Genomic DNA, 26,176 nt, shown 5'->3' with positions numbered 1-26,176 from the left:
GTTACGGCTGACTGTAACATAAAAGAATAAACTGTAAGGTTCGTTGACTGTTGAATTTTTATTCTTTGCTGTTTTAATGAGGTACTGCTTGTGCAGCGGTTATCTGCTTCAAAATGTTAATATTCAGCACTTGTGCATCTTTAGTTGGTGTTACATTTTGCTGTCAGCACTTGTTAAACCTGAGGATTAATGCCTTAAAGAAGGCCGTGTTTTAGCTGCATACTTGTTGTTCACTAAGTCCTGGCTTTGATAAAAAATAAACCCAGGTATTCAGATAAGGGCATCTTTAGCAACCTGAGGTGGAGTCATTTTATATAGAGCCTTTGGCAAAGTATTTTCACATACTGTATCCGCTTTTGTTAATACCTGCAAAGTGTAGATACAATGTTAGCTGCGTTGTATCTTAACAAATATGGTTTGGTCAAATGGACCACATGACAAGTGAAAGTCTGTAAGACATTTATACATTAAGTAGTCTTCAACAGTTCTTGCAAGAAACAAGATTTTCTCCTTTTGTAAGTCTCTACTGCTCAGTAGATGGTGGCAGCTCTCAGAGTGCACTTGGAAAGCGCCAAATTCGAATGGAAAAACGTCAAAGTTTGAACTTGAAAGTGTCGATAGTATACTACCAATTTGTACAGGTGTGAACAGGGAAGTGTTAAAAAATGCTTAGTTGCACTGACGCTTTTCAAATAACCTCGGAAGTCGAAATTGGATGATTTGGAGTGCTGTTTGACGGGCCACTGGCTGCGAATGTCTTGTAAGTGATATGGCAGATATACAGGGCATCCCAAGTACAGCTTGACTAGTTAAACACCTGCCAGAAGCGGATGCAAATCTGAAAAGAGAGACATTTCTTTCGATTTTAACATGGGGGATTACTCCTTGCCTTGGAGGAGTGATCGTAAATTGTGGATCCAGCAAAAGCATGGTATTTTAGCCCTGAGAATACGTGCATGGTTGTGCGTGACACATACTGCGTTACTACTTTGCGGCATTACTACATTACTGCCTTACACCTTTGCTGTGAGAGACCCGAGAGGGGAAAAATTTTGTTTTCATGTGCCAGTTTTGGCAGTTGCTGAAACTCAGCTTCGCTGGTATTAAAGGGACTCTGCGACACTTCCAATAAAGGCTTTCACTCTTTCCTTCGTTTCTGAAAGCATTGTGAAAGCTAAAGTTATCGCCAGTGTGAGGAGGCAGTGAATGATTTGCTCGTCGCACAAGACCCGCCTTTCGTTTCTGCCTTGCTTTTGTGGCTTTTTTTTTCTAAACTGTCTATCGAAAGCTTTTATTTTTGCAGCTGAAAGGAAGCCGGCCAATAGGACCGCGAAAGAGAGAAAACCTTCCTGGGCAAGTTTCTAGCCTACCTGATGGGCATATAGCAGTAATTTTTGGCCGAGGTTCTTTGTGACCCCGCATTTTAGGTACTGAGTGTGCTTGTTGACTAGGTTCGGAAAGCCTTTAGGATTTACAAAAAAAAAAAGTTTAACCCTTTCAGTCACCGTGTCTCCATAAGGAGACGCAACTTTCTTTGTCATTTTCTTCGTGAAAACGAAAAAAGTTCATGCTGCAGAGCGGTGCGGCTGTTGTTTGAAACCTATGGAAGTGAAAGGTAGCACCATGTGATGTGGAATGGCGGAACCGCAGTCATAAACATCGTTTCAAAATGGACGCCACCAAGTTTTGTGGGAGGTCCGGTGTGTTGCCGTCCTAAGTTCTGTTTTACTGCGGCGTAAATCTTTTATAAAGGCTAAAAACACCTCTTTCATGTGCAGAAAGTAGTATTTCACTTCCTTGTTTGTAAACTGCCTCAGGATATTTATTATTTTTTGTAGGGAAAAGCAGTACTGAGTAATGGTGTCTCGGTATGAGGACGCGACGCCATTTGTGTATTAAGTATTCTAGAGAGACTGAACTTTTTTTTCTTACCTCTAGACACTTGACACTGCTAAACCTCCAAGTATGGAATTTTTCTGCAGTGAATATAATAATTTGTGACTGAAAGGGTTAAGAAAGTGTTGCAGGGTCCCTTTAATGAGGGAGTGAATGATGAACATTGCATTGCATTTCAATGCCTGCTTGTAAGCAAGGACGAAGATTATGTGCCTGATACCTTTTATACCTTTGCGTCACTAGAAACTCCTACTACTGATTGCAGTTTCACAAATTGCTGATGCCTTACTCACTCTCATGGTTGGTTCAGGGCCTCAGCATATGTGGCTTCTTTACCGAAATCAACAGGAGCTTTAACGCTTGAACAGACGGGCAGCTTTCCCTGTGAGTCATGCGGCATACTATGTTAAAATTCTTAACTTGCGTACATGCTGTTCCACTTGTCCTTTTTAAAGGGAAGCTTTTTACTTCTACCCCCCAAGGGTTCTGTCGCGGCCGTTGGTGTCAACAGAAAAGACCCGCGAACAAATAAAAGATGTTACTGGCACCACCGGGAATCAAACCTGGAACGAACAGAGAAACGGAGCAAGAGCCCATTTCTTAATGATTGAGCTACGAGCCCACGCGGAGACGAGAGAGACAGACTGTGCCCTCACCGAGCACATCTGCAGGGTTACCCCCGGCACTCTTGCTAAATACCATGTGATTGCGTCACACGACCTCTTGCGCCGCTGTGTGCTCTGCCCACGGCACGTGTAGCAGCCGTGTGCGTGCCTTGCGCATGCACTAGGATTTAGTAAAAATTAAAAAAAGCTCACACCAACGCACATCTCACTTCTCCTCCGTCTCTGCCACCACTCTCGTCGCCTCCATTGGCAGTGGCAGAGACAGAGGAGAAGTGAGAAAAAGCAAAAACACCTGTTTGTTGGGATTTCAGCTCACGCTAGAAATTGGTCAAAATTAATCCGGAGTTTCCCACTATGGTGCACCTCCTAGCACAGGTGTAGCTTCGGCGCGCTAAGCCTACAAAATATTTTTGAGGGTCAAAGACAACTTTCAGGGCCCACCCCATTTTTTTTGTTTCTCTTTTTTGCAAGAAACTGTTGCTTGAATTCTTTGAATAACATGGGCGTGAAGAGATCCATAAAGTTACAAACGTAATATAATTTAGATTTTCTATCCTGTAACATCTTTTCTTGTGCTATGAATGGGGGGTGAGGAAGGCATAAACTGCATTATTAGGTACTTTTTAACTCTGTAATCGAGGCTATACTTCACAGGCAGAGAAGCTGCTCTATACAAAATTGAGCCGTACACTATTTTTATTTCCTTGTGCCATAGGTACAGCACAAAAATCAAGCTGAACAATATACTCTAAATTTTCTTCCCTTGATTTTTGCAGCAGAAGAAAAAGGCCGAGGAAGACGTTACAAAGCCCACGACCTCACCAAAGAGAGAGCGGGAGGCCAGTCGGTCGCCGTGTGATACGAGTGAAGAAGAAGGGGAAATAAAGTCGTCTGAATCTTCGAGTGAGGAGGAAACGCCACCAGCACCATTGAGGAAATCTCGTAAGTGTACTCAACTCCCCCTGACATAAATGTCTGCCAAGGTTCTGGCAGTTCACCGCAGAATGGTGAGAGAACTCTAGGTGAACCAGATCTTGTGCGCTCAAATGGAGAGTTTGCTTCCATATAGTTTCAGCGACTCCTAGTGATCACTGAACAGATTTGAATTGAGTCAGGAGTGTTTAGAAGCAGGCGTTAAAATAAACTCTGGGAATTTTGAGTTCAGCTCTCCAATCAGCTCATATAATAATGAAAAAAAAAAAAAGCTACATATGAAAAAATTTTTTAATAACTTTGCAGTGTTGTAGTTCATGGATTGCTAACCTACCTAATAATTGGTAAAGTTCACATTTTAATGGATGTTTAAATGTACAAATTAAAAAAATATTGTGGTGTTCATAAAAGCTGTTAATTTAGCTTGTCATAATCTCTAAAATGTGCTGCTTAAAATGAGCTTCCAAAGCTCTTTCTGCATTTATTTTAAGCATTTAAAGGCCAATTTACTAGGTAAACCAGAATAAAATAACCTGGATCATTTTTAATATAGACCATTTAGTTGATTTACTTTGAGGTTATGTGTCAATTTAAACTGGTGTCAGTTGGTTGCACTAGTCATAAAACTACTGTACGTATGCCCGCTGCAACATATTTTCTAAAAGGCGCTGCAAATTGTAACAAAACTGCGCCTTCGCGCTAAGTTTTTCTGACACGAGGGGCTGTCGCTCTGCATTGCAGGCGCCAAAAAAGAACCAGAGGCCGTGGAAGATAAGGTGCCCGCCAAGAGGAAAAGGGTCTCCAGGAGTGAAACACCATCACCCACGCCTGACCAGAAGGCCGACGAACTGGTGAGTGGGGCATGCCGCAGTTGCCTGCTGGAGATGGAATCGAAATGTGAAATTGGAGTTGGAGGTGAAATTGAAGTTGACGTGTCGGAAATTGAATGTGCCATTAAAAACTGGTTTCTGTCATTCTTTGTGCAGCGAGTGAAAATCGGAGAGGCGTACCAGCTGCTGATGGACAAGCTGAATCCCCTGCGTGATGTTGTGTCTTGTCGAAACACGTACTTCGAACTCGTCGTACAGACCACGGTGAGTACAGTGTGAAAGCCCTTCCACGTTGCATGCTCAGAATTGCCACTGTTGGGGAGCTCTACAGGCATTAAGTTAGTACGCTGGTATTTGCACTGCTTGAGCACGTAAGAGGGCACACTGGTCTTAAACCAAAAAAGTTTATTTGTACAGTTATGATGATGAAAATTGAGGGAAATGTGTAGCTTTTCATTCTGATTGCAGATATAAAATTTGTTTTTGTGTAAAATGACTACATTCATATTTATTCGGATTTTTATATTTGATCGTTTGACAGCTTCTGTAAAAAAACTGCTGGAGTGATGCATCTGAACAAGATAGCAGTCAACTGCGCACTAATCAAGGAGTGCAATAAGACTAACATTATTCTATCTGGCCAGTAGCAAAAGTTACGACCGGTTTTTCTGGCTCCCACCTTCCAAGCCCAAACTTCAAACAGTTGTAACTTTTGCTACAGACCAAATAGAATGATAATGTTAGTCTTATTGAACTCCTTGATTTGTGTGCAGTTCACTGGTGCCTTGTTCAGATGCATCGCTCCAGCAGTTTTCTTACAAAAGTTGTCAAACAATCAAATATAAAAATCCAAATAAATTTGAATGTAATCGTTTTGCACAAAAACAAATTTTATATCTACAATCAGAATGAAAAACTACATGTGTTCCTCAATTTTTATTGTCCTAAGTGTAAAAATAAAGTTTTTGATCAAAGACCCATGTGCCCTGTTAATCATATGCTCTACGGTGTTTGGTCCAAACATTTGCTTCCTTTATTGTGTGCATATCTTTATTATCAGCGTTGAGACTACATTGACATGTTTGTACATTTGAGAGCTAAGCCTTAACTGTGGTTCTTGCCTTCCTGTTTATAAAATTTAACACAATATGTTGCACTGATATTTGACGTCATGTGTGGCACTGGTTCTTGAAACCTGAATGTTTGCTGCATTTTGGCAAATAATTGGGTTGATCTTGTGTTTCTTCTAACCAAGGGCAACCAGAACTTTAGCCTGGTCCCCCTCGCGCCAAATAAACAACATGTGAACACTGATAGGTTCCACCAATGCTCAGACAAATGCGAAATGCACTGAAAGGCCATAGTACAACAAAAGAATAATGCCGCTTTGATTCCTGTAAGTGTAGGCAAAGGTCTGAAATTAATGCCCGGCAATGTTAAAAAGAAAAAAAAAAAAAAGGTAACGTGCAGTCCTTTTGTGGCTTCATGCTGCGATGCACTTATTTGACATATGAGTATATTTGTATCTATAACTGCTGCTTTCATTGCTGTGTGAATTGATGAAACACCTGCCATGGTAGGTTGGTGGCTAAGACGAGGACGCAGGTTTGATCTCAGTTGCGGCAACTGTTTTTCCAATGGAGGCAAAAAAACAAACACCTGTGTGTCGAGTTTTTAGCACATGTGGTCTAAATTAAGATCCCCCGTTGTCCAAATTAATCAATGGTCTTTCACTACAATGTGCCTCATAGCTAGAGCCCCTAGCTTTCCGCGATTCCGCAATTCCGCAAAAAATCGCGGAATTAAAGAGTTTTCGCGGAATTCCAAAACAATCGTTAAAAGTGTGGCGCTACGTCCCCAAAACGATATATTCGGTGAAATATGGCGGAAAAGTAATAGCAAAATGGTTTCTATTGTCTGCAAAATTTTTACTGTTGAAAATTTAAATTTGCATCTGCGTATTCCTACCTTATCGAATAATAAAAGTGGCTAGGTGGCTCAGTCTCCACCCGAATCAAGGGGCCTAGCCATAGCCACAGAAAGAGAACATTGCACACGACAAGGCCGGTCAGATTGCAAACAAATGAAGGGTGCAATGAGTAAAGCAGCTAGCAAGGCGCTAGTATACTTGGAGAACTCTGACACTTGGAAGTTCTTCAAGAGTGTGAGGTGCTTGGATCCCCAGCAAGTTGGGTGTCTCTCAGAGAAGAGATCAGAGTTTGGGGCCGTTCCTAGATTTATAGCCCTAGCTGCTGAATGGCAAGTGTACCTGAAGTCTGCCCAAGACCTGAAGTCTAGTGACAGGGATTTGGCACAATTTCTTTCTAAACAAGAAAAGCCAGGTGAAGATTTTGATGTCCAGGCTTTCTGGGCTGCGATGGAACACCTGACTCCAACACTTTCTTCCATTGCCCTTAAATACCTGTCGGTCATTCAGTCGCTATGGTGGCATCGTGCCTCACAAGCACCATTCTCTTGGTGAAAAAAGCACAAAGCATCACCAGATGCTCAGCCACAACAGCTTCCTTCAGTTGTAAATAAAATCTAGCATGTTAGGAGTCTGATGTGTCTAATAAATGAACTGTTACATATACCTTATGCTGTTTCAATGTTGTCGCGGAATTTTGCAGATTCCCCTATCTAGAATCGCAGAATTTGAAATGTTCCACCGCAAACAGTAAGGGGCTCTACTCATAGCGCAGTGTAGCTTCAACAAGTAAAATCCTTCCGGCCAGCCCCTTTTTTTGTTAACTTGTAAAACGTTTGTCTTCCTCTATGCTAAGTAATTATGACTCTTGTAATATGATCCCTGGTGGGACCCCCGATCTTGCTTGCCCCTTTCCACTTAAAATGGTTGGCAAGGACTCTTGGTTCTCCCTTTATGCCAGCAGATTACTGCTGCATAGGGTGTATAAGCATATAAACGCATGTGACCAAGAAAACTCTCCGCAAAAAGAGAACACTTGCTTGCTAGCGCCGTCTTGTGTCCCTACTTCTCGGCGTTGTTTTGTTAAGCGCTGTTTAGGATGGACGGATACCAACTAGCCCAGCTGTTGATTCTGTCGATTCTGCTTGCTAATAATCAGTCTTTTTCAATACGAGCCCCGTTTTAGGTTTAGTCTGGTCTTTGGGTTATAATAAACCCTGGGTTGTATGGAAAAAGTCTCTGACTGTGCTCCCTGGCAACCGCCCCGCAGACCCGCATGGAGGACTGGCGCGCGGGAGTGCTGGAAGCGGGCTACTTTTTGCAAAAGCTGCGAGACGCTTGCGACGCAGCCTCCCAGCTCCACCACTTGGTGGCCCGGGCTCAAAAGGAAGCGAGTCCTGTCCCAGAAGACTCTGGCCAGGGCCCCCTGCCGCCGGGATGGCAGAGGCATTGGGACAGGTACGGTGTCTGCCGTCTCTTCTTTTTTGCTCCAGTGTTCGGGGCGTTGGCGTCCTGCCTTCGCCAACTAGAAGAACAAAGGGTTGGTGCGGGAGGGGGAATAAAATGGGAGAGATCGAGTCGGCAGGGGAGATGCTGCCGGTATCCGGTCTCGGGCGTAATGGTGAAGGATGTTGCAGCGAACGTACTACACTGTTGTTCTTTTGTTCTCTTTCCACTGCTCAAACTGTGGGCAGGAGCCAAAGCGTGGTCTTCGTCATGGTTCGGGCTTGAAGACTGTTGTGGGACGTGCTGCCGCTGCCGGCGTTGCCGTCTTGTTCTTTCCCTTTCTTGGTTTCTGTCCCCTTTACAAAATTGGGGGGAGAAGGAGGGGCCAGCTGTCCGCCCCCCTTTCCCACCCATCTCCCCTCGCTTTCCTCGAGACCTGCCTTCCCTGTGCACCCCCACCTTTCCGAACCCACTGGCCTCCTCTACACCCTGCTGTTACCTTTCTGGGGCTTGGCGCGCCAGTCACCGGCGGTTGTCAGGGCCCGACACATCGGGTGCTGGCCTCTCCAGACCAGTGGCAAATGCCGTGGAAGAGAAGAGGCTTCGTAGGTAAGATATGCATCGAATCTTTTTTTTTACCGTTCTTTCCAGGTTGATGTTAGCTGGTAACAGGCTTCTGCACTAAAAAAAAATTTATCTAGGTTACGCGGCCTGCCCTCAGGAAAACTTGAGTGCAGCTCTGTAGCTACATTTTTTTTTCCTTCCTTCCCTTTCTATTTTTTTTTTGCCTGTGCAGTGAAACCTTAGTGAACCAGGGGCTGAATTCTCTAAAACGGTGGCAAACACTTTGGAGTGATGGGGTGTTGGCGTGTAAATGCTTGCATCCTTAGGTTCGGGAGTCACGTGTAGGGGGAAACTGAAAACACAGGGGGTCCTGAACAGGACCACCTCGTCCTCCAGTTGAAGCGATGCACCAAGCAGCCACATGACTCCCGAACATGCACTTGCATGCTGACACCACATCGCTTTAAGATGACGGCCATTGTTTTAGAGAATTCGGCCTCTGGTTGAGCTGTTGTCGCTCTAGATTTCCAATCAATGTGCCGCTTAGAAAGGGGATCGATCCGCATGTGCTGGGTCCTAAATGTGTACAACGAGTGAATGGGCTTGTCTGTTCAGTTTGCAGCTTCTCAGCCCTGGTCTGTAACCCTGAAAACGTAGCTTTACATAAAGGCAGGGACATCCGAAGTACTGTATCTCTTGGCAAAGAAGAGGGTGATTGGGGAAGGGGTGAAAGGCCAGGTGAAGGAGGCATCAGGAAAAACCACGAAGACATCGTACAACCTTGCTTCATTTAAAAGATTGGTTACCTCTTTTCACATGCCACGGCAAGCTTTTCGAGCGAGAAGTAATGCTGCTGTTGCCACGACATTTGTGATTTGTGGGGTGTGTTTCAAATCGATCGCTTCCACCGCCCTATAGTGGGATGTATTTTGGGGGCAGCCAGAGTCGGGCACTCCATGACAAATAGCAGGGTTAAATAAGAACTGAAGCTAGGCCTGCCACCAATTAAGCCTTGTAAGACTTAACAGAGTGCATTGCCTGTGTGAAGGGGCAGTCATAAGTTCTGCTCTTGAATTTGCCTCAGGCTGCTATACAACAAACTGCTGAACAGCAAGTGCAGTGTTTCTGAAAAGGCAGAAGTTCAGAGTTTTCATGCGCTGTGAAGGCCCTTGAGGAGAGCATCGATAGGGAATGTTGTCATTTGTTACGGGAGCTGTTCAGAGACGCTGCCGTATGCTCCTTTCAGATGCTGTGAGGTGTAACCATTGAGTGCCTAAATTTGAATCATTGATGGCGTGTGTTTGTGTACAACAGCAATTTCTTATTTCTTTTTTTGGGGGGGGAAAGATAGTTTTTCAAGCTTTTCGCCTTTATGAAATGCAACTTGCTCTGAGAGTAGCGTGTTTGTTGCTCTTGCGTGGCAGTCTTTCAGATTAAAGGGGCACTGACACAAAAATTTTGCATCTTGTCTTTTTGGTTGCGATAAGTAGCTAGTGACCTACGTATCACCTGTAGGAATCTCATTTGCTTCAGCATGCGACGGTTGTTTAATTAGAGGCATTTTCAATGCGGCCTGTCGCAGTTTCGGTTTCAGCAGGTGCCGCGAAACGATGGATTTTGTGTGAACAAAGCTGACCACGTGACCGTCGGAGGGATATCGCAGAGCAGAGCTGCCGTAGCACTGTCGAATCTGCATCGCCGGCAGTTTCTGCGAATGCCGTTTCTGCGAATGTACTGATCTCGTGAGCCGCTTAATTAAAAAGCAACCGTAGACATGATGCAGGCGCTGCGAGTGCAAATGCTACCGTGGCTAAAGAACAACCCGCGACGCATTGTGTGGCAAGACGCGCGCTGAGAGCAGCCGGCCAGTCTGCCTACAGGTCCACCTACAGATGTGTTCGGCTTAGCACTGCGGCGGATATTCGATTGCCACTCTCGTAAGTGGTGCAGATGACAATTTTTAATGGAACCCGCCATCGCATCATTAACTTGTTTCTCATGTAAGGTGCCATGGTTGGGGCTTGGGTACAATTTCGTGCAGCGGTAACAAGCTATCACTCGAGCTACCTGCGCTGGCCTGGGCCACTTCGCGGCCGTGGCTGCCGCCTGCACAGCGGCCGTGCGGCTTGCTCAGTGGGCTTTTCATGTCTCCGGCGCGTTTTTGCGTCCAATGTAAATAAAAAGTGATAGAAACAGATTGCCTGGAATTGCTGTAGAACTTTGGTCGCAGCCAGCTGCTCGATGAGCTGATGAAATCACGGCACCTTCACCGCCAACGATCGGGTTGTTCGTTCTCGAGAGCAGAAACTCCGCCCTCCGGCCCTCCGATTGGAGCGGCGAGCCGGCGAAAAACGCCGGCAGTGCGGAAGCGGCAAACACAAACTCGTGACGTGTTTGGATGTTGTTTATTTACAAAATATCCATGGGATGTCGATTGCGCGTGGTCCTCTGCTGGCTGCTCGGTTGCGTTTGGCACACTTTAAAATTGATTTTAAATATGTTCTAGGCTGTATTCGCCGCTGATATTTTGCAGATGATGTATATGTGTTCACACCAATCTATCTCCGAAGTTATCTCGCCTTCAAAATTTTGTGTCAGTACCCCTTTAAGCGATGACTTATGCTGTCCTCATAGTACACCTCTTGAAATGGGTCCTTACTCTGAAATCAGACAGGTGGTGTAGCCTTGGGAACAGATGTTTTGGGATAGTACTCACCTAATAGCCCCACGCAGTAGTTATTCCCTATAAATTGGAGCACCTCTCATATGGAGGCAACAAAGCTTTGTGCACTGTGTGAAAGTGTTTGCAAGGGAGCTCAATAGTGTAGTGTGATGTGGACAGGCTGGCGTGGCCTGGCTGACCTGCACTGCTGCTGCTGCTGTTGTTGCCCTGTGCCCACCTCCAAGAGAGTAAGTGGCAGAGAAGCTCTTTTTGGCAAGTTTTATGCACAGTACGTATTATGCCTGCTTGTTTTGTCTCTGCTGAGATGCTTTGAGCGCTTGGCTTGATTGCACTGCATTGCAGCAGTGGGTGAGGCAATTTGTTGTTATTCTTGAGGCCGCCGTTTGGTTCCAATCCGTGCCAGCCGTATTTTGGAATGAAACATAAATACTTTCCTCGAGCATAGAATTTTGCCTACCAGAGAAATTCCACAGTTGGTCACTGCACCGCGAGTCGTAACCCAAATGGTTCTTTCTAAAGCCCCTTCTTTGTAAAACTCCTTCAGAGGTGTGGCGTATAGAAAATTTGCTCCTTTTCTGCTCTCCTAAATTATATAGCACATATTTGTTTGTTTTTTAATATTGAGCTGATATTTTAAATACCTACATTTAAAAGAATTCCCGCTCACTTTTTGCGTAAAGCTGTGCTGTTAACATGCGTATTATGTCACTTCTTGTGCACGTCGCTGCATCTATACTAGTTTCACTGAGTGGTCTTCGGTCCGCTGTGTCTTCGCAATTTTCGAGGTAGCGCGAGATGGTACAGTGATAAATGGGTATGCAGTGAGGCCGCACGTGGAAGCTATGACTTCTAATTGTTGCCTGAGCTTTTTTTGTTCAAAAACAAAACAGAATGGTCTTGTGCACCATTCTTAGTTTTGTGTGCGGCTCTAAAGGCTGAACACTGCGTGTTACGAGTGTCAATATTGCAAAAGGATGAGTTGCACCTTCACTTTGAATTTTTTTTTCTGTCTTTCAGCGAGTTACGGTTTAAAAAGACACTAAAGGGAAAATTAGCATTCACTAGTGAATAGCTTGAATAAAAGTTGAGGGCTACCAACTCACTGTCAAAATTTTTAGAGGCTTTTTCTCGCAGAAAAGCTGTTTCAAGAATGCCTGTTCTCTTTTAACAACAAAACATAAGATACGGCATCACGTCAACAGGGCTTTGTCGTTTTTTCTTCAGAACTGATCGACCAGGTGTCTCCATTTGACCAGAGCTAAGTTATGCTAGGCAGCTATGCTAAAACATGTTCCTCCCTGTTTATCGCAGTGGCTGTGGCAATTCATAAATTTCAACTTCAAATGGTATCCACTAACACTACCATGAAAACATGCTCAGTATCTCCATTAGTGGATGCAGAAACTGAACCATGGTGCGTTCTAGAGTCCCTTGCATAAATGTAAAGAGAAAGGAAGACCTACCAATAGCAAAATAAATGTGTGAGTGTTTCTCCTCTTGGCCAAAGCACATGTATGGTCAACAATTTTTGTTTTTGCATTAATAAAATAATTTTAAGGTTGGGAGCAAGTTTAAACGGTGCGAAAAAAACTCCTGTGACTCTGTCGGCCAACAGCATTCGCAAACAATTTCACCCAAATTTCTTTAGTGTCCATCTAAGATATGCAGAATTATGCATTACAGTTGAACCTCGTTATAAGAGACATGGATGTAAGAGACAAATGGGTATAAGGGACACTATTCACCCACATGGTTGGCTGCCCTATCTTTCCCATTAAATTGACCTCTTTTATAACAGACATCGAATGTAGAAAGTTGGTTATAAAGGACAAGTCATCCTTGAACTTTAATCAATAATCTCGCTTGTAACAGACATTTTAACTTCAGATGCAGTGCCACCAGTCACTAATTGCAGTTTCTTCCATTTGGGAAACCCAGGTGGACGACAGACACCTGCAGTCGCTATTTATTATAACTTCAGCAAACACACAGTGGTTCAGTCAGCTATGAAATGATGATGAGAAGCCCTGCCAATGGAAATGCAACTTACAGAAGTGGTTGAAGCTTACTGCCATCCATTGGAGCGCGACCGCACATGCGGGCTCTCCCACTCGCGTAGCTCCCATTCAAGAAGCATCGCAGATGTTGAGTCCTGCAAGCGTAATGAATAGCCGGAGCACACAGCGGAAGAAACTGTGCGCTCTGGCTATTCATCAGGCTTGTGAACTCCACATCTACGATTCGTTTTCCACAAACAGTGAAAGGAAAAAAAAGCTTGTAGAATCGGTTGTAAAAAAGTGTGAATACAGTCATGAAGCAAACAAAGATTCAGAACTGTTTCATAAATTCTGGGGTCCCAACATAAATTAGAATGAATCTTTTGCAACATGCTGTAGTGTTCTTTTGAGCTTATTTTAGTCATACGGTGCCCACATTGAACTACGGTCTGATTAGTAAGTGAAAACATGGTTCCCTGCTTATAAGAGACATCTCGTATAAGAGACAGAAACTGCTCCCCGGTACGTGTCTCTTATAAAGGGGTTCAACTGTATAACTATTCATGTTAGTGAATAGGTAGCCGTTTCATTGTGTTGCTGAAGCTAATAGTAATTTCAAGCAGAATTTCAAGCAATATTTCCATTTTAGTGAAAGAGCCTTTTAAGAAGGCTGTTATTTCAGCAGATGCCCTGCCTTATTAATTTTGGTAATTTACCAAGTTCTTGCATAGTAGTTTTCATGCAGAAAAAGTATGCAGTCTACAATGATGCTGATTTAACTGCCACTAATAGAAGAATAATGTAATTAAAATAATGGCAGAGAAAGCCTGTTTACTTTTCAAGTTACTTGAAGGCTCACTTGGATTGTTATCTTATTATACAGCCTACTTAAATGCACTACAATGATGAACTCCAGCTAGCCTGCAGAGAGAATTTTCAACTGACTTGAATGAAAAGAGACCTCATTGAGCCTAAAATTTCCTTTATATTTGTCACTAAAACATTCAGTGCTTGCTTAGTAAGCTTAATGGACTTTAACTGAACTTTTTTGTCAACTCAGTAAGCTTAGTAAGCTTAGCACTGCTTGAGATGCATGGTGGGCTTTAAGGTCATCAAACTCGGTTGCCTTTTTTTTATTTTGGCAGCTTACTGCAATGCCAGGGAGTGAATAAAAAGTGAATTGGTATTTCTGGCTCTTGCTACATTGCGGCAGTTATAAACATCGATCAGGAAAGAGCTTGCATAAGGCACCACCTGCGTGACAGAACCGTTAAAGACAATGCACATCCTGGCTTGATTTGAAAGTGTGGGCATTTTTTTTGCTTGACTGGAAGTGATGCTGCCATCACTGAAGAATTCCTCATTAGTGACAATGGTTTTAAAATTACGCATTTTGTTTACAATAATTTGTGACATGGCTAGAGAAGAACCAAGAAACGGGTAGCCCCTATATGTGTATGCCATGCCACAAGGCAGGCAATGGCAGCATTGGGAACTGCTTGCTGGGATTATGCTTGAATGAAAAGTGAATTCAGCGCAGCCCCTGTTTAATGGTGCAGCCTTGGTTTTCATTCTAGCCTACTTCGAAGAAGCTCTGGCTAGGAGGAATATTGGGCTGCGGTTTGACAACATCAGCTCAGCCAAGTGTTCATTGCTTCTAAAATGATGGGAGCAGGGTTTAGTGCATGCCATGGTGGTCACTAAGTCAGCGAGGAACCAGTTTCATTTATTGGCGGGTACACAGATTAACACCACGGGGCAAGTGCAGGAAAGCCCCGAACAGCACCGCCTCTTCTGTCTCCCGGGTGATGTGGAAATGCAGATTGCTGCAAAGTTATCACATTTGGTACTCCGCCGTGGTGCTCTGCTGACCATTGAAGTTGCATAGGCATCATTAGTGTGGCATGAGAGGCTCAGTCTTTCGAAGGAAGCCAACTTGTGTGGGGTCTCTGTTTCGAGTGTGTGCCTTTGAGGCACAGGTGGTCCTTAATCTTTGTCGCAGAATGCTTATTTATGTGTGTGCGTGTATGTGAACCTGTGACTCATCTCAACCAGTTCCCTTTTCAGCCGTCAGCCTCTGGATGGAACCGTCGCCTGAACCTGCCTTTACTGCGCACTTGATCCCCACTCACTCTGTGGATTGAGTGGCAGCTCATTGCTCTTCGTACACGACAAATAGCTTGCCCGTCTGAGCGAGTGGTGCCATCCACACACCTGTCGACACAAACCAGTACTGTCAAAGCCGAGTACTGTGAAGCTTGTGTAAGGAGTGCGTGTGCAAGCCAGTGTCGTCAAACAACGCAGCGTGGCACAGCCTTAGGTACATTCTGCAGCTGCATAGAAGGACTGGATCGTTCTAAGAAGGCGTATATAGGTACTTGCTATCCCTTCATTGGGAGCTTTTCTTTGGCCTATTGGCCTAAGCGTGGCCCTGAGTGACGTCTTATTCGAGGTACTGTGCTTGTCATTCTAAGCTGAACGATGGCTTAGGAGCAGTTCACTGTCTGCAGTTTGACGTGTAATGTAAGCCGTACCGTAAGTTTTTCTTATGTTCTTGTTTTTGAAAAGATGCGTATCAGGCACATCTTTCTTTAGCTTGGGCCCTTGCTGCCTGCTTTCACACATACTTATATCGATGCTTGTTAGCATCTGATTCAAAGACCATTACAATTTCGGGGCCTCAAATCGCATTTGAAATAGCAGACTTCAAATATGTGTTTGTGTAATTCTTTGATAAAGGTCTGATGCACTCATTTCCTTTTAAACCAGTGCTGTAAATTAGTTGTGTGATTAGACAAGAGCGCAACCTTGCAGAAGTAATTTTATTTTTCCTTTCTAGGTCATTTGACTATACATGTTAAGCATTCGCTGATTTACTTTTAAAAATTTTTGCTGTACAGAAATTATGGCCTTTGGTTGCATTTGCGAGGCAGGTTTTCTAGGAGTGTGTAAAGATAAGGCTAGTGCTGCAGTTTTGTCATTGACGAAGCCAGTCAAATGTAATGACACATGCCTTTCTCTTTTTCTGCATGCTGAAATCCTTGTTAAAGGGACCCTGCAACACTCTTTGAACAGTAGAAGTAAACCTGCATGATGGTTAGATTACACTGCCAGGAAAACCTGAGACAAATATTACACGTGCACGTGAAGCAGTGAGCATGCAAATTGCTGTGAAAGGTGCGGAAAAACCAACCGTGCTCTCTTCAATTTTCCTCATTATGCACCTGTGGCATGGCCTAAACTACGTCATTGAGGCCATGGCTGTCCTATTGGCTGTCGCTGGTCAACTTCGTGGCTTATTTCTCGCATTTCCTGTGACGATCCGCCGTCGTCGGCGCTGTGTACCAACTTCTTTTATGCCTGAACCTGTATGCATAGTTTTGGCGTTTCTTTTGTGTTTTGGGTGTCCGTGGAGTTTGAGTGACGAATTCAATACTCTCCTTTCAACGAGACAACTTGACAACAAACGTTATTGCTCCAAAAATGCCCTACCAGCCTGAGCACGCACTTGCGAGCAGGCAGCCATGCCTGCTTTTTTGTGGCACCAGACTGGAAATAGACCCCTCCACGTCCCGGAGAAAAGGAGAAAACTCCCTGGCCTGTGATATATCGAAGGCCAAAGAAGAGGATGAGAGAATGCCGTGAGCCTCCCCCCTCTCTGGGAGAGAGCGCGCAGCTTTCGTTGCGCTGTCTGCGGTCGAGTTGAGAGGGAACAATTATGCGCGATTCCTCATTGTGCGTAGTTTCGGTGATAGGGAACGGATTTTCATAATTCTTGCGGGAGGAGGTTGCTGGGGCAATAGACTTTACCCCACAATACATTCCGAGTAGTCGGTGGTAAGTGCTGCAGGGTCCCTTTAAACTTACCTGGAACGTAGAAGGGTCTAGGTGCTTTGCACTTGGCTATGCTCGGTGGCCTAGTCAGATGTGCGAGACAGGCTGCTTGGTTTTGTGCACCATTACAGAATTTGTCATTAACTGTGCAAAAGAGCAGTACGGGCTGTGTAAGCAGGCAGAGTAGTAGCCAGAGAAGATGTGAGCCCTTGCTGCTTACAGCACTGCTAAGGAGGCCTTGGCAGCTTGGAGGAGTACCGACATGAGAATTTGGTGGTAAAAAAAACGGCTCATAGATGGAACAAGTGAACGGAGATGAACACAAACACAACCAGTATGTGAAATACACGCTTGTACAGCTGCCTAAGATGGTACTAACTTCTCCAGTGTATTGATGTAGATGTGAAGATTTTGCTTACAGCTGGAACGGCCTCAACTGAGCAAGCACTTCTGTTGGGACACATTGGAGGGCAGTTGTGTGGTTTACTTTTCCTACTGTTTGTTAGTGTTGGCTTTGTGTTCTGTGTGGATAAGTATGTTCAGATTAAAATGAATCCTTTGCTCTTTTAGTGGGTACATACTTAGTGAGGACGACGTTATCATGTGCGAGAAACGGCATCCACTTGTTTCTTGTGCCAGAAATTTGAAAATGTGGCTTGATCTAGGCACTCTGTCAAGTAAGCCAAGTGGCTTCTTACCTAGCATCTTTGTTTTGAGGAGGATTTAGGGAACAAAGCAGCACTTCAGCGATTGGCATTTTTCCTTCAAAAGCTTAAAACTTCACAATTTCCAGGGTTCGGATTAGCCACTCATGTGTAACACTGCGCCTTGCCTATGATGTTTCTTTTCCCCCATAAAGCTTGAAGTCTGGTCGTCAGCAAGCAGTCCGGAAATAATTCCGTCGTCGTAAAAGATGATTAGTGAAGTAAGCTAATTAGCCACAAAACGATGCTACTGCCTGGTGGGGCAGGTGGACTTACCCGCGGTGTGTTCTGTTTTGTTTCTTTCTCACTGTTTCTAGTGGGCACTCAAGGTACTTTTATGTGCAAGAGGAGACAGGCCATGCCCAGTGGACGTTCCCTACCGCGACTGCCACTACCAGCAACTCGCCTGATTCCACGGCTCAGGCTGCCGCGCTACGGAACTCCCAAAGCGAGTCCACGGCGGCTGCGGCCCACTCGCCACCTGCATCTTCACCGCCAACGGCCCAGAAAGCAGGTAAGAAATGGTGCTGCAATTTAGTTAGTTTCGATTGGGTTTCAGGCCCGGTGATATGATGCAGAATGCAATGAAGGGAAACCCACCATAGGTCTGACTGGAATTGTAAGGCAGATTGTTTCGGTATACCGTATATACTCGTGTAAGGGCCACCATCGTGTAAGAGTTGCACCCCCACTTTGGAGGGGGAAATTTTAGAAAAAAAATTGAAAGTCCTGCTGAGAACCAAAATTTTAATCATAGCTACTAGATGGCACTGGCTGGTTTACCGTCACCAACGTTGCTTAGGCCGGCGCCATTATTTCTGTTTCTCGCATCGTCTTCACTCTGTACATGGTACCTACTCACAGTAAGGTTCACTGGCATTTCGCCTCTCCAGAAGAAAGCCCTGTTTGGGCCAGTGTAGGTTAGTAACAATGGGACGGCTACTGAGGTCCACTGCAGCGTTCAAGCAGCAAGTGGTTGAATACGCCGAGCACGGCAAGCGAGCAGCGGGACGAAAGCTTGACGTGGACTAAAAGCGTGTGTGGTACTGGATGCAGCAAAAGGAAGACCTCGCCACAGCCAACAGAAACCGAAAGGCGTTCTGTGGGAGGAAGTGCAAGTTCCCAAAACTGGAAGAACTAGTTTCCTATGTGGTTGGCACGCGGAGAGACTGCTGTGCCGTATTGCCCGAAATGATACGTGTGAAAGCGCTCACTATTGCCCGCCACACGGAAATTCCACTGACGGAATTCAAAGCAAGTCGGTGGTGGGCTACACGGTTCAAGAAGCGCAACGGGCTGTGCATCTGCCGTGGAATCGACGATATTCCAAGGGTCTCCGAAGGAGTACGAAAGCCAGCTCCTGAAGTTTTACCGCTTCGTGAACGCTCTCAGGCGCGAGCACGACTACGATTTGTCCCAGATTGAGAGTGCGGACCAAACCCTTGTGCGGTTCGATGCACCAGAAAACACTGCGATTGACTTTTGAGCGTACAACGGGTGCAGAGCGACAGAGATGCACCGTGATGCTGTGCATTACGGTGGATGGCAGGAAGCTGCCCCCGTACGTTGTGTTCAGGCTAAAGACGCTCCCAAAGGAGAAGTTCTCTCACGGGATTATTGTGCGTGAGCAGGAGAAAGGGTGGATGTCCGACGAACTTGTTGACTGGGTGAAGACTGTCTGGGCAAACAAGCCGGGAGGCCTACTACGACAGAAAACCTTCCTAGTGCTCGACAGCTTCGGAGGACACGTACCAACCGTGTCAAAGACTGGTTTGTGGCCACCCGAACAGACTTAGCCGTTATTCCTGGCAGAATGACAAGCATGCTGCAGCCGCTCGATGTCAGCATTAACTGGCTGTTCAAGGCACAATTCCGCCAGTGCTACTCGGAATGAAAGGCTGCAAGCGATCTTGAGAACACCCCGTTGGGGTGACTGAAGACGGCATCCCTGCAACAAGTCTGCAAGTAGATTTTGAGTGTGTGGCGTGCGGTGTCATTTGACACTGTTGTGAAAAGCTTCAAGGTGACGGGCAATTCAAACTCATTGGACAGTACCGAAGATGATCGTCTCTGGGAAGACGCTGATGAGGTAAGCTCTTCCATGAGCGAAGAAAACGAAAGCGAAATGGAGTGAGAATAAGATGCTTGGGTCGCGTCATTTGAGCCTCCCTTACACTTTGCTATAGTCACGGAAACAGTACAAAGCGGCAGTGGGCTGCCATCAACCTGATTCGTGTAAGAGCCGCACCCAGGCTCTTACAGGAAAAAAAGTGGAGCCCTTACACGAGTATAAACGGTACTCTGTCATTTGTTATTTTCTTTGTGCTGTCTGCCTTAGTGCTGTTATTACTGTCTAAAAGCTGATGGAAACACAGTTGTATTTGTGAAGTACCCCCAGCATGCAGATAAACCGTTTCCAGCTGTTCTGTTCTTTATGTTCTAAAAAAGTGACCCTGGCGACAACAGACAACTCTTCTCCATTCAAAAGATTGCTTTGTCAGAGTAACACTCATGCTAATTGCTACATAAACTGCAATCAAATGAGCTATGTAATGAGGAAAAGAGAAGAAATGGTGACAGTTCATCAGCTAGTTTTCCACATACACGACCTGTGATGGTAGGTGTAATTTGCGCTTTCGGGTGATGCCGACAAGTGCAGCTGAAAATTTAAATATTTGGGGCTCACTGCTTGAATTCATTGCATTTGGAAATGAGAAATAACAGTGATTTGTGTCAGCAAGGTGATTCACTAACAGCTGCAGTGAAAAAAAAGTAAAGGAAGTCAAGTTGTGTGGGAGGGTGGAGCGCTATGAATGGCAGCAATGTTACACCATCTCTGAATTGCTCTTATAGTAGCACGGCAGCTTCTGAAGTTGGAAAGATTGCGAACAAATTTTGCGTATTGATTTTTCAGGAGGCGCTTCAGGTGAACTCAGGTCATCCAATCCTGGTCAGTTTTATCGATCAAATTCAGAACGAAGGCTAAAGTTATTATTTGATAGTGAAATGCCTGGATATGTTGTACTGGGCTTTATCACTGATTTCATACTTTCGGTTCCTAACAATATCATCAAGCCAGCGTACTGACTGCCTATTTTTGGTTGTTCCCCTTAGTATGCCACAGAGCCTTTGTCACATCAAGTTACGGTTCCATAAATGAGTAACATGAAGTCCATCCCTTCAAGCACTACCTCCCCTTGACGGCCAGAACAGTTTTAGCGAAACAAAATTTGATCTACTCCATCTTCCGAGTGCAGCAAAGTTGTATGCTGTCATCGTGTTCTCATCTAGTTCCACTGCCACAAAACTTCTGCACGACCTGTTAACAGGTGGCGCAGGCGATCTGTCCCCTGAGCCGACTGCCACGCGAGAGGGTGGAGCAGAGGGCAGCACCAAGCAGGACGACAGCTCCAGCCTTGACGCTGCGGAGGCCGCTTTCTACTCCAGTGTCGCACTCTCTGCTGAGCCTGTGATCGCTGCCGCTCCCCAGGCTGCCCAAGAGGCCAAACCACCGGTGCCTGCAGTCCCGACACCCACCGAAGAAGCCGCCGCACCCGCGGCGCCAGCCCCGAAAAAGAAAAAGGTCCGTTTGACATCGCTAAACCACTAAGTTGATGTGCTTCCCTGTACTTCCGCACGTCAAAGTTATCCAACTGTTACGTCCTCTCATTTCACGCAGACGAAGGTGGCCGCAGGACTGACCCTCCGGAAGAAGAACATCCCCACACTCCTGCAGAAGTGGGAGAAGATCAAGGAGGAGCAGAAGAGGGGCATGCCCAGCTGACAGGGTCAGGATGAAAGTAAGATCTTGCGATCTGCCTTGCACTTGTGTCATTAGGAGCGTGCGCTGTGTGTGTGCATAATGTGATAACCTTCTTTTCCTCTCTGTCTCTTTTTTCTTCTACTAGTGGTATGAAAGCCAAAAGCCATCAGAGGAAGACATCGACAGCTCAATCGCATGAATGTTTATTTGTGCCTGTAAATCTACTCATTGTACAAAGAACATAATAAATATATAGAGATATATGTACACAACATTTTTTGGAATGTGACAATGCTTGCCACGTTTGAAGAAATGTGTTAAATAGCTTTGGTGTAAGTAACAGCTCAAGTTTGGTTCAAAGCAAGGTTGGTAGTGTCTTACCTGCCCTGTCCAAATAGTGTGCGTGGCTAAGAGAAACAGCTAGGCCAGAAAGTCGGGCAATGTCAACTGGGCCTTCACTTGTGCCCAAGCTTGTTATTTGCTTATCATGGCCTTCAATACCTCATCAACTTGTTTTACGAAGAGCGGGAAAGAAGGGTCTTGGAGGCAAGCCTTTATAGCCTGCTGGAGCACTTCGGGTGACTGGAATTCTTGGTTGAAGAACTCGGAAGCTTTGAAGTTGGTGCGTTTTGATATCTACACGGGGTGTAAAAAAAAATTTAAGGACACATGAGGAGATCGATTACCTGCGAAGCTGAACTAGAAACATTTCTTTGTAATGATTCTGATAGAGTATCAGTGGCACGCACTGATTCTGCCGTGTCGCGTGATTTTCACAAGATGGCATTGAATCATGATTCTCGAGCTTAAAAGGCAATAATCTATCACAGGTACTGAAGTAGTACAAGTTTGTACTCTGTCAAGCCCACATTAACAGTGGTAAACAAGGCTCTTTCATTCACCATACCCCTTGTGACAGCAGAAATAACAAAGCCCCCTATGGTTGGTAGCACCTGATCCATGACGTATAATCGAAGCTAAGACCAAGCATAGCTATTTAATGGCACTAGTCCAACCAGTCTGCTCTTGCACCCATCACTTGTGCGCTAATTTTAGTCACATCTTCAGTGTGTTTTTATGGCACACCTCTAGTGTAGTGCAGAAAAGCCAGGTTGAACTGTGTGAGAACAAGCAGAGTGTACGTCTTAGCCAATCCCTCGCCATTCCCAAAGGATAGCAAATTAAAGCAGGAAGAAAAATGGAACGTGGTAGAGGATGTCGGTGTATATTAAAGGCTTCCCCGACCACTTTAGTCTGCGTGCCCCATCCCTCGCCCTCTTTTTTTTTTTTATGCAATTGCTACCTGGCGCCCGAAGGGGTAGAAGGAGACGGCTCGCGTCTACGTTACTTCCTCAGTTTCCGTTCTTGAGTGCTGCATCCATTGAGAGTTTTGCCGTGCCAAAATTTAGCCTGTTGATATGCCCGTATTTGAAAGGGCTCGAGTCAACTTGAAACAAGGCAGTGACTATTAAAACACAATACCAAATCCCTAAAACAAGGTTTTTAGCACCTTATTGTGTGTTTTGTTGCTACATTAAAGTAAGGCGACATTTTACAATGAGCTTTTGTGGTGTAGTGGTGTTTAAATGTTCTCATCAGTACTGGAGTAAATCTCTGCCCACGGTGCCACTAGCGATTTCATTTCGAGCTCTGCCATGGTGCTAAAGAAGGAAGATTGACAGGTTGGTTCATTTGGTGCACCACTGACAAACTGGCTTATTCTGGTAAACTGATGCTAGTATAAGGAAGGTGGACAGGTTGGTTCATTTGGTGCACCACTAACGAACTGGCTTAGTCCAGTAAACTGATGCTGGTATAAGTAACATTGCCACAAAATATTTCCAACGTGTATTCAAGTCTTGCAGTGATTTCGATCACCATAGGTAAGCTCAAAAGGATGGAAACAAGAACGGAAGACAAGGGGAAGCACAAAGAAAGTGAATAAGGGAATATATATTGCCATTTTTGAAAAAATTTCAAAAGTGGCAGATATTTAAAGGTTCTTAATGTCTCCTGATAAGGGAGGTAGCTAGGACGGGTGTAAGTGGGGACCACTATGCATACTTACAATTTCATCTCGGTCCTGAAATGGAAAGTACTGTGATAGCAAGTCCTTGCAGAGATTGCACTGTTCATTTCCAGACTTGTCAGCGAAACTGTCAAACTCCACCCTGAACCTGCGTTCGTTGTCACCCTGCAAAGGTAGAAAGTGTACACGTCAATTGCTTGGAGAAAGTTCTGCAGCACTGGAAAAGCTTACGTGAAATCTAGATACGACCAGGATGCTGTCGCCTTTTAAGAACCCTCGCACCCAGTCCTTTGAGTTTAACAGGAGAACACACTCCTGCAAGAACAAAAAGAAGTTAGTAGCATAGAAGATGCAGTAAGGCGGAAGCAAATATATGCAACAAGTGGAATTTTCGGCTGGTCGGCGTATGCACCCACCTCTTCCAGAAAGGTACGTCTCGGTTTATGTGTACGAAGTTTTGGCATGCGTGGACACTCAGCTGTGATGTTTGTAAAAATAACCAAACCGAGCTTTATGGTTTAGAAAGGGACCTGTAAGCATTGCTTTATCTCCTCAAAAGCCATTTACACCAATTTACTGACATTGTTTAAAGAGAAAAGTGAAGTTCAAAAGAGCTTCAAAGCGAAGCGTTTAGTGTTTCACTGATGTCGTCTGTAGTCCACCCAAAATGCACTGCAAGAAATCCAACTTTCTTTGATGATGATGATGATCTTGTGTTAAGTGAAGAAAATTTAATATGCTTCCCATGGTTGGAATCGAACCTAGGTGCCTTGCATTATGAAGCCGACATCCATCCGATGGCACCATTCTGACGCGGTCGGAGCAGTTCGGATTTGGAGGGGGCTGCTTGTACGTGAAAAATTAGACAGAAAATGCACCCATCCATCTAACGATGACGATGGTTGAATGCTAGGGAAACCCATGTAATGCCTGTATCATTGAAGCTGTAGAGAGCACACTCACAGTGCAGTAAACCGTCCCAATAAGAAATGCCTTAAATGTATGGTAAGGTGGTGTGATGTGGTTCCGCCCGCCTCTGGGTTGCTTTGTTCGGTGGTGTACTTGATTTTGTAAAGCTTTGCGATCCCCCATCATCGTCGTTTCGACAGAGGGGTAGTTGATTTCTTGTTCATTTCATTATGAACAAGGCTGTAGAGTAACGTTTATCTAGTAGCGAGCGCGTGGCATGTACACTATATAAATTATGCCTAAACAAAAACAAGACCCATAATAAGTGCAGAGACGTTCAGATATGTCTCATTGCAAATCACAGTGATGTATCATAGGTGAGCAAGTGGCAAAGCATGCATGATGTCATTGTTTTGCTCATCTCAGACTTCAAATTAAAATAAAGCTAGGGGCCAAATGGTGAAATACAAAATCATGTGAATAGAACTACACAATGCAGCTCTACAGAATTAATAGTGCGCCAAGTTCAATTTTTTGTGCCAGGAGTTTAACCAACCAACGGCACGAATTTCGCATAGATCGAACGGAATCATCGTTTGCATTGTTTTTCCTTCCACGCGACCCTTCGAACGCCCTACACTCCTATCACGTTTTTCCAAAGACTGTGCACTTTATCAAAATGGTGCGTCGTCATTTCCGCAATGATGTGACGGTGATGCGCCATTTTCATGTGCCCTGCACGTCCTAGGATGCCCCCTTAGCGTTTGAGATAGTTTACTCCAACAAAACTAGGTCGGAGTAGATGTTGGGCTCCCCGAAACTGTCCTCGCAACTTGCATGGTTGTCCGCTCCTTGGTTGACGAGCAACATGTCCGTATCCGTCACGTACATGACGAATGGGTTGCCGTCAGTGCTGGCTAGCTCCTGCGAAAAAATAAATAAATAAAAGAACGACGCAAAGAGGACAACAGCTCTGTATTCATTTGAACTATGCAGTACGTGTCACAAACCTTCCAGGTTCCGTCTGCCCTGTCACTTGCAGTGTCGTCCCTGGCTTCGGCTATGTAAGTGGCATATCTTCGCAGTGGGAACCTGCGAACTATCTGCAATGGAGATTGGTACGATTGCGACGCTCCTGCCATGGCTGTGCACGATCCTTCTAGGAAACAAAGCAAGAGTTTGTGAGTAGGTTTTTTGGAGGTGAACTACTGGAGTCGAAATCCCGCCACCCAAGGTTGTAAGCCCTGACACCTGCCTACCCTTCACTATGCCTTCACCGGAATAAACGTTACATGAATGAAAGCTTTAATTAATAAAAGCCTACACAAATCGATTATTTAATTTAGACTCAATGCTTTTATTTTCTCCATGATCGATAAGGGAAGACATGACGTCATGTTTGTAGTTCGCCTGCTAAAATATCGTCTGCTTCGTGCACCCGTCGCCTGCTAAAATATCGTGACGGTATTAACTCAGTTGTATTATCAGCGCTAGTATTAGCAGTAGTATTATTAAATCAGTACTGTTAACTCTATGGTGCTAATTATTTCTTGTTCCAAATTTTTGTGCTCTAGACTGCAGTCACGAACATCTGTCCCAGATCGTTTGTTTCGTGGCGTGCGCGCGAAAATTACCGTTAGAATGGTTCGTATGAATGCTTACGCGTCGTATCCTTTTTCCGTGTCTTCCGAGGAGAGGTCGAATACAGCTATGCGGGCGGAGAGAGTTCTCGTGTGGCATCCTTTGTCGCTATCCCGTTAGCTGTAACGTCGCGGCAGAGTTACTGGATACTCTGACGTCGCGGTGCGTCTAGCCTCTTCATGAAATAAACAGTTATACGTTTGCTTCTGGCTATTTGTCGTTCACACGTACGCTACTCGCACTCCCGTTGCCTGCCGCCAGTCACGCGCCGCTACGACGTGGGTTGTCGATGGCGAGTCAGAAACTACAGAGCTCCGCAGCAACGTACTGCTTTTGCATGCAGGAGAGCAGCGCGCAAAAGCAGCGCTCCGCGTCGGAACACAGGAAAGCCCCG

General features: G+C 45.1%; 2 protein-coding genes across 13 annotated transcripts in view; one reads left to right on the top strand and one right to left on the bottom strand.

Moving 5' to 3' along the window:
• LOC144174834 (uncharacterized) overlaps nt 1-21,475 on the top strand; it is a 39,735-nt gene extending 18,260 nt beyond the window's left edge. For 2 of the 12 annotated variants that reach the window (XM_077703757.1, XM_077703758.1), the window contains exons 9-17: nt 3,299-3,464; nt 4,197-4,306; nt 4,442-4,549; nt 7,483-7,670; nt 17,758-17,954; nt 20,355-20,390; nt 20,770-21,023; nt 21,120-21,240; nt 21,349-21,475. In XM_077703757.1, the coding sequence (XP_077559883.1) occupies nt 3,299-3,464; nt 4,197-4,306; nt 4,442-4,549; nt 7,483-7,670; nt 17,758-17,954; nt 20,355-20,390; nt 20,770-21,023; nt 21,120-21,224 (1,164 nt within the window). In that variant the 3' untranslated portion in view covers nt 21,225-21,240; nt 21,349-21,475. Of the gene's footprint in view, nt 1-3,298; nt 3,465-4,196; nt 4,307-4,441; nt 4,550-7,482; nt 7,671-7,906; nt 8,268-11,050; nt 11,133-14,969; nt 15,277-17,595; nt 17,955-20,354; nt 20,391-20,769; nt 21,024-21,119; nt 21,241-21,348 lie in introns of those variants that run through there. The other 10 variants (XR_013323526.1, XM_077703759.1, XR_013323524.1 and 7 more) reach the window with 10 other exon arrangements.
• LOC144174836 (meiotic recombination protein REC114-like) lies at nt 21,409-25,545 on the bottom strand. Its single transcript, XM_077703765.1, has 5 exons — nt 25,152-25,545; nt 24,979-25,065; nt 23,464-23,547; nt 23,272-23,397; nt 21,409-21,839 (listed from the first exon to the last, which is right to left on the bottom strand). The coding sequence occupies exons 1-5, from the start codon at nt 25,281-25,283 to the stop codon at nt 21,678-21,680; spliced, it is 591 nt and encodes a 196-aa protein (XP_077559891.1). The 5' UTR covers nt 25,284-25,545; the 3' UTR covers nt 21,409-21,677.
• Nucleotides 25,546-26,176: the final 631 nt, after the last annotated feature.

This window comes from Haemaphysalis longicornis, unplaced genomic scaffold (assembly GCF_048455015.1).
Source record: "Haemaphysalis longicornis isolate Haplotype H1 unplaced genomic scaffold, Haemaphysalis longicornis Haplotype H1 scaffold_3, whole genome shotgun sequence".
Lineage (NCBI taxonomy): Eukaryota > Metazoa > Arthropoda > Arachnida > Ixodida > Ixodidae > Haemaphysalis > Haemaphysalis longicornis.
This window is presented reverse-complemented; position numbering and strand designations above follow the sequence as displayed.

Coding starts and splice junctions, on each gene's coding strand:
- LOC144174836 (XM_077703765.1), bottom strand. CDS start 25,283: ATGGCAGGAGCGTCGCAATCGTACCAATCTCCATTGCAGATAGTTCGC. Junction 23,398..23,463: donor TGGTCGTATCTAGATTTCAC/GTAAGCTTTTCC, acceptor CTACCTTTGCAG/GGTGACAACGAACGCAGGTT. Junction 21,840..23,271: donor TTCAGGACCGAGATGAAATT/GTAAGTATGCAT, acceptor CACCCCGTGTAG/ATATCAAAACGCACCAACTT.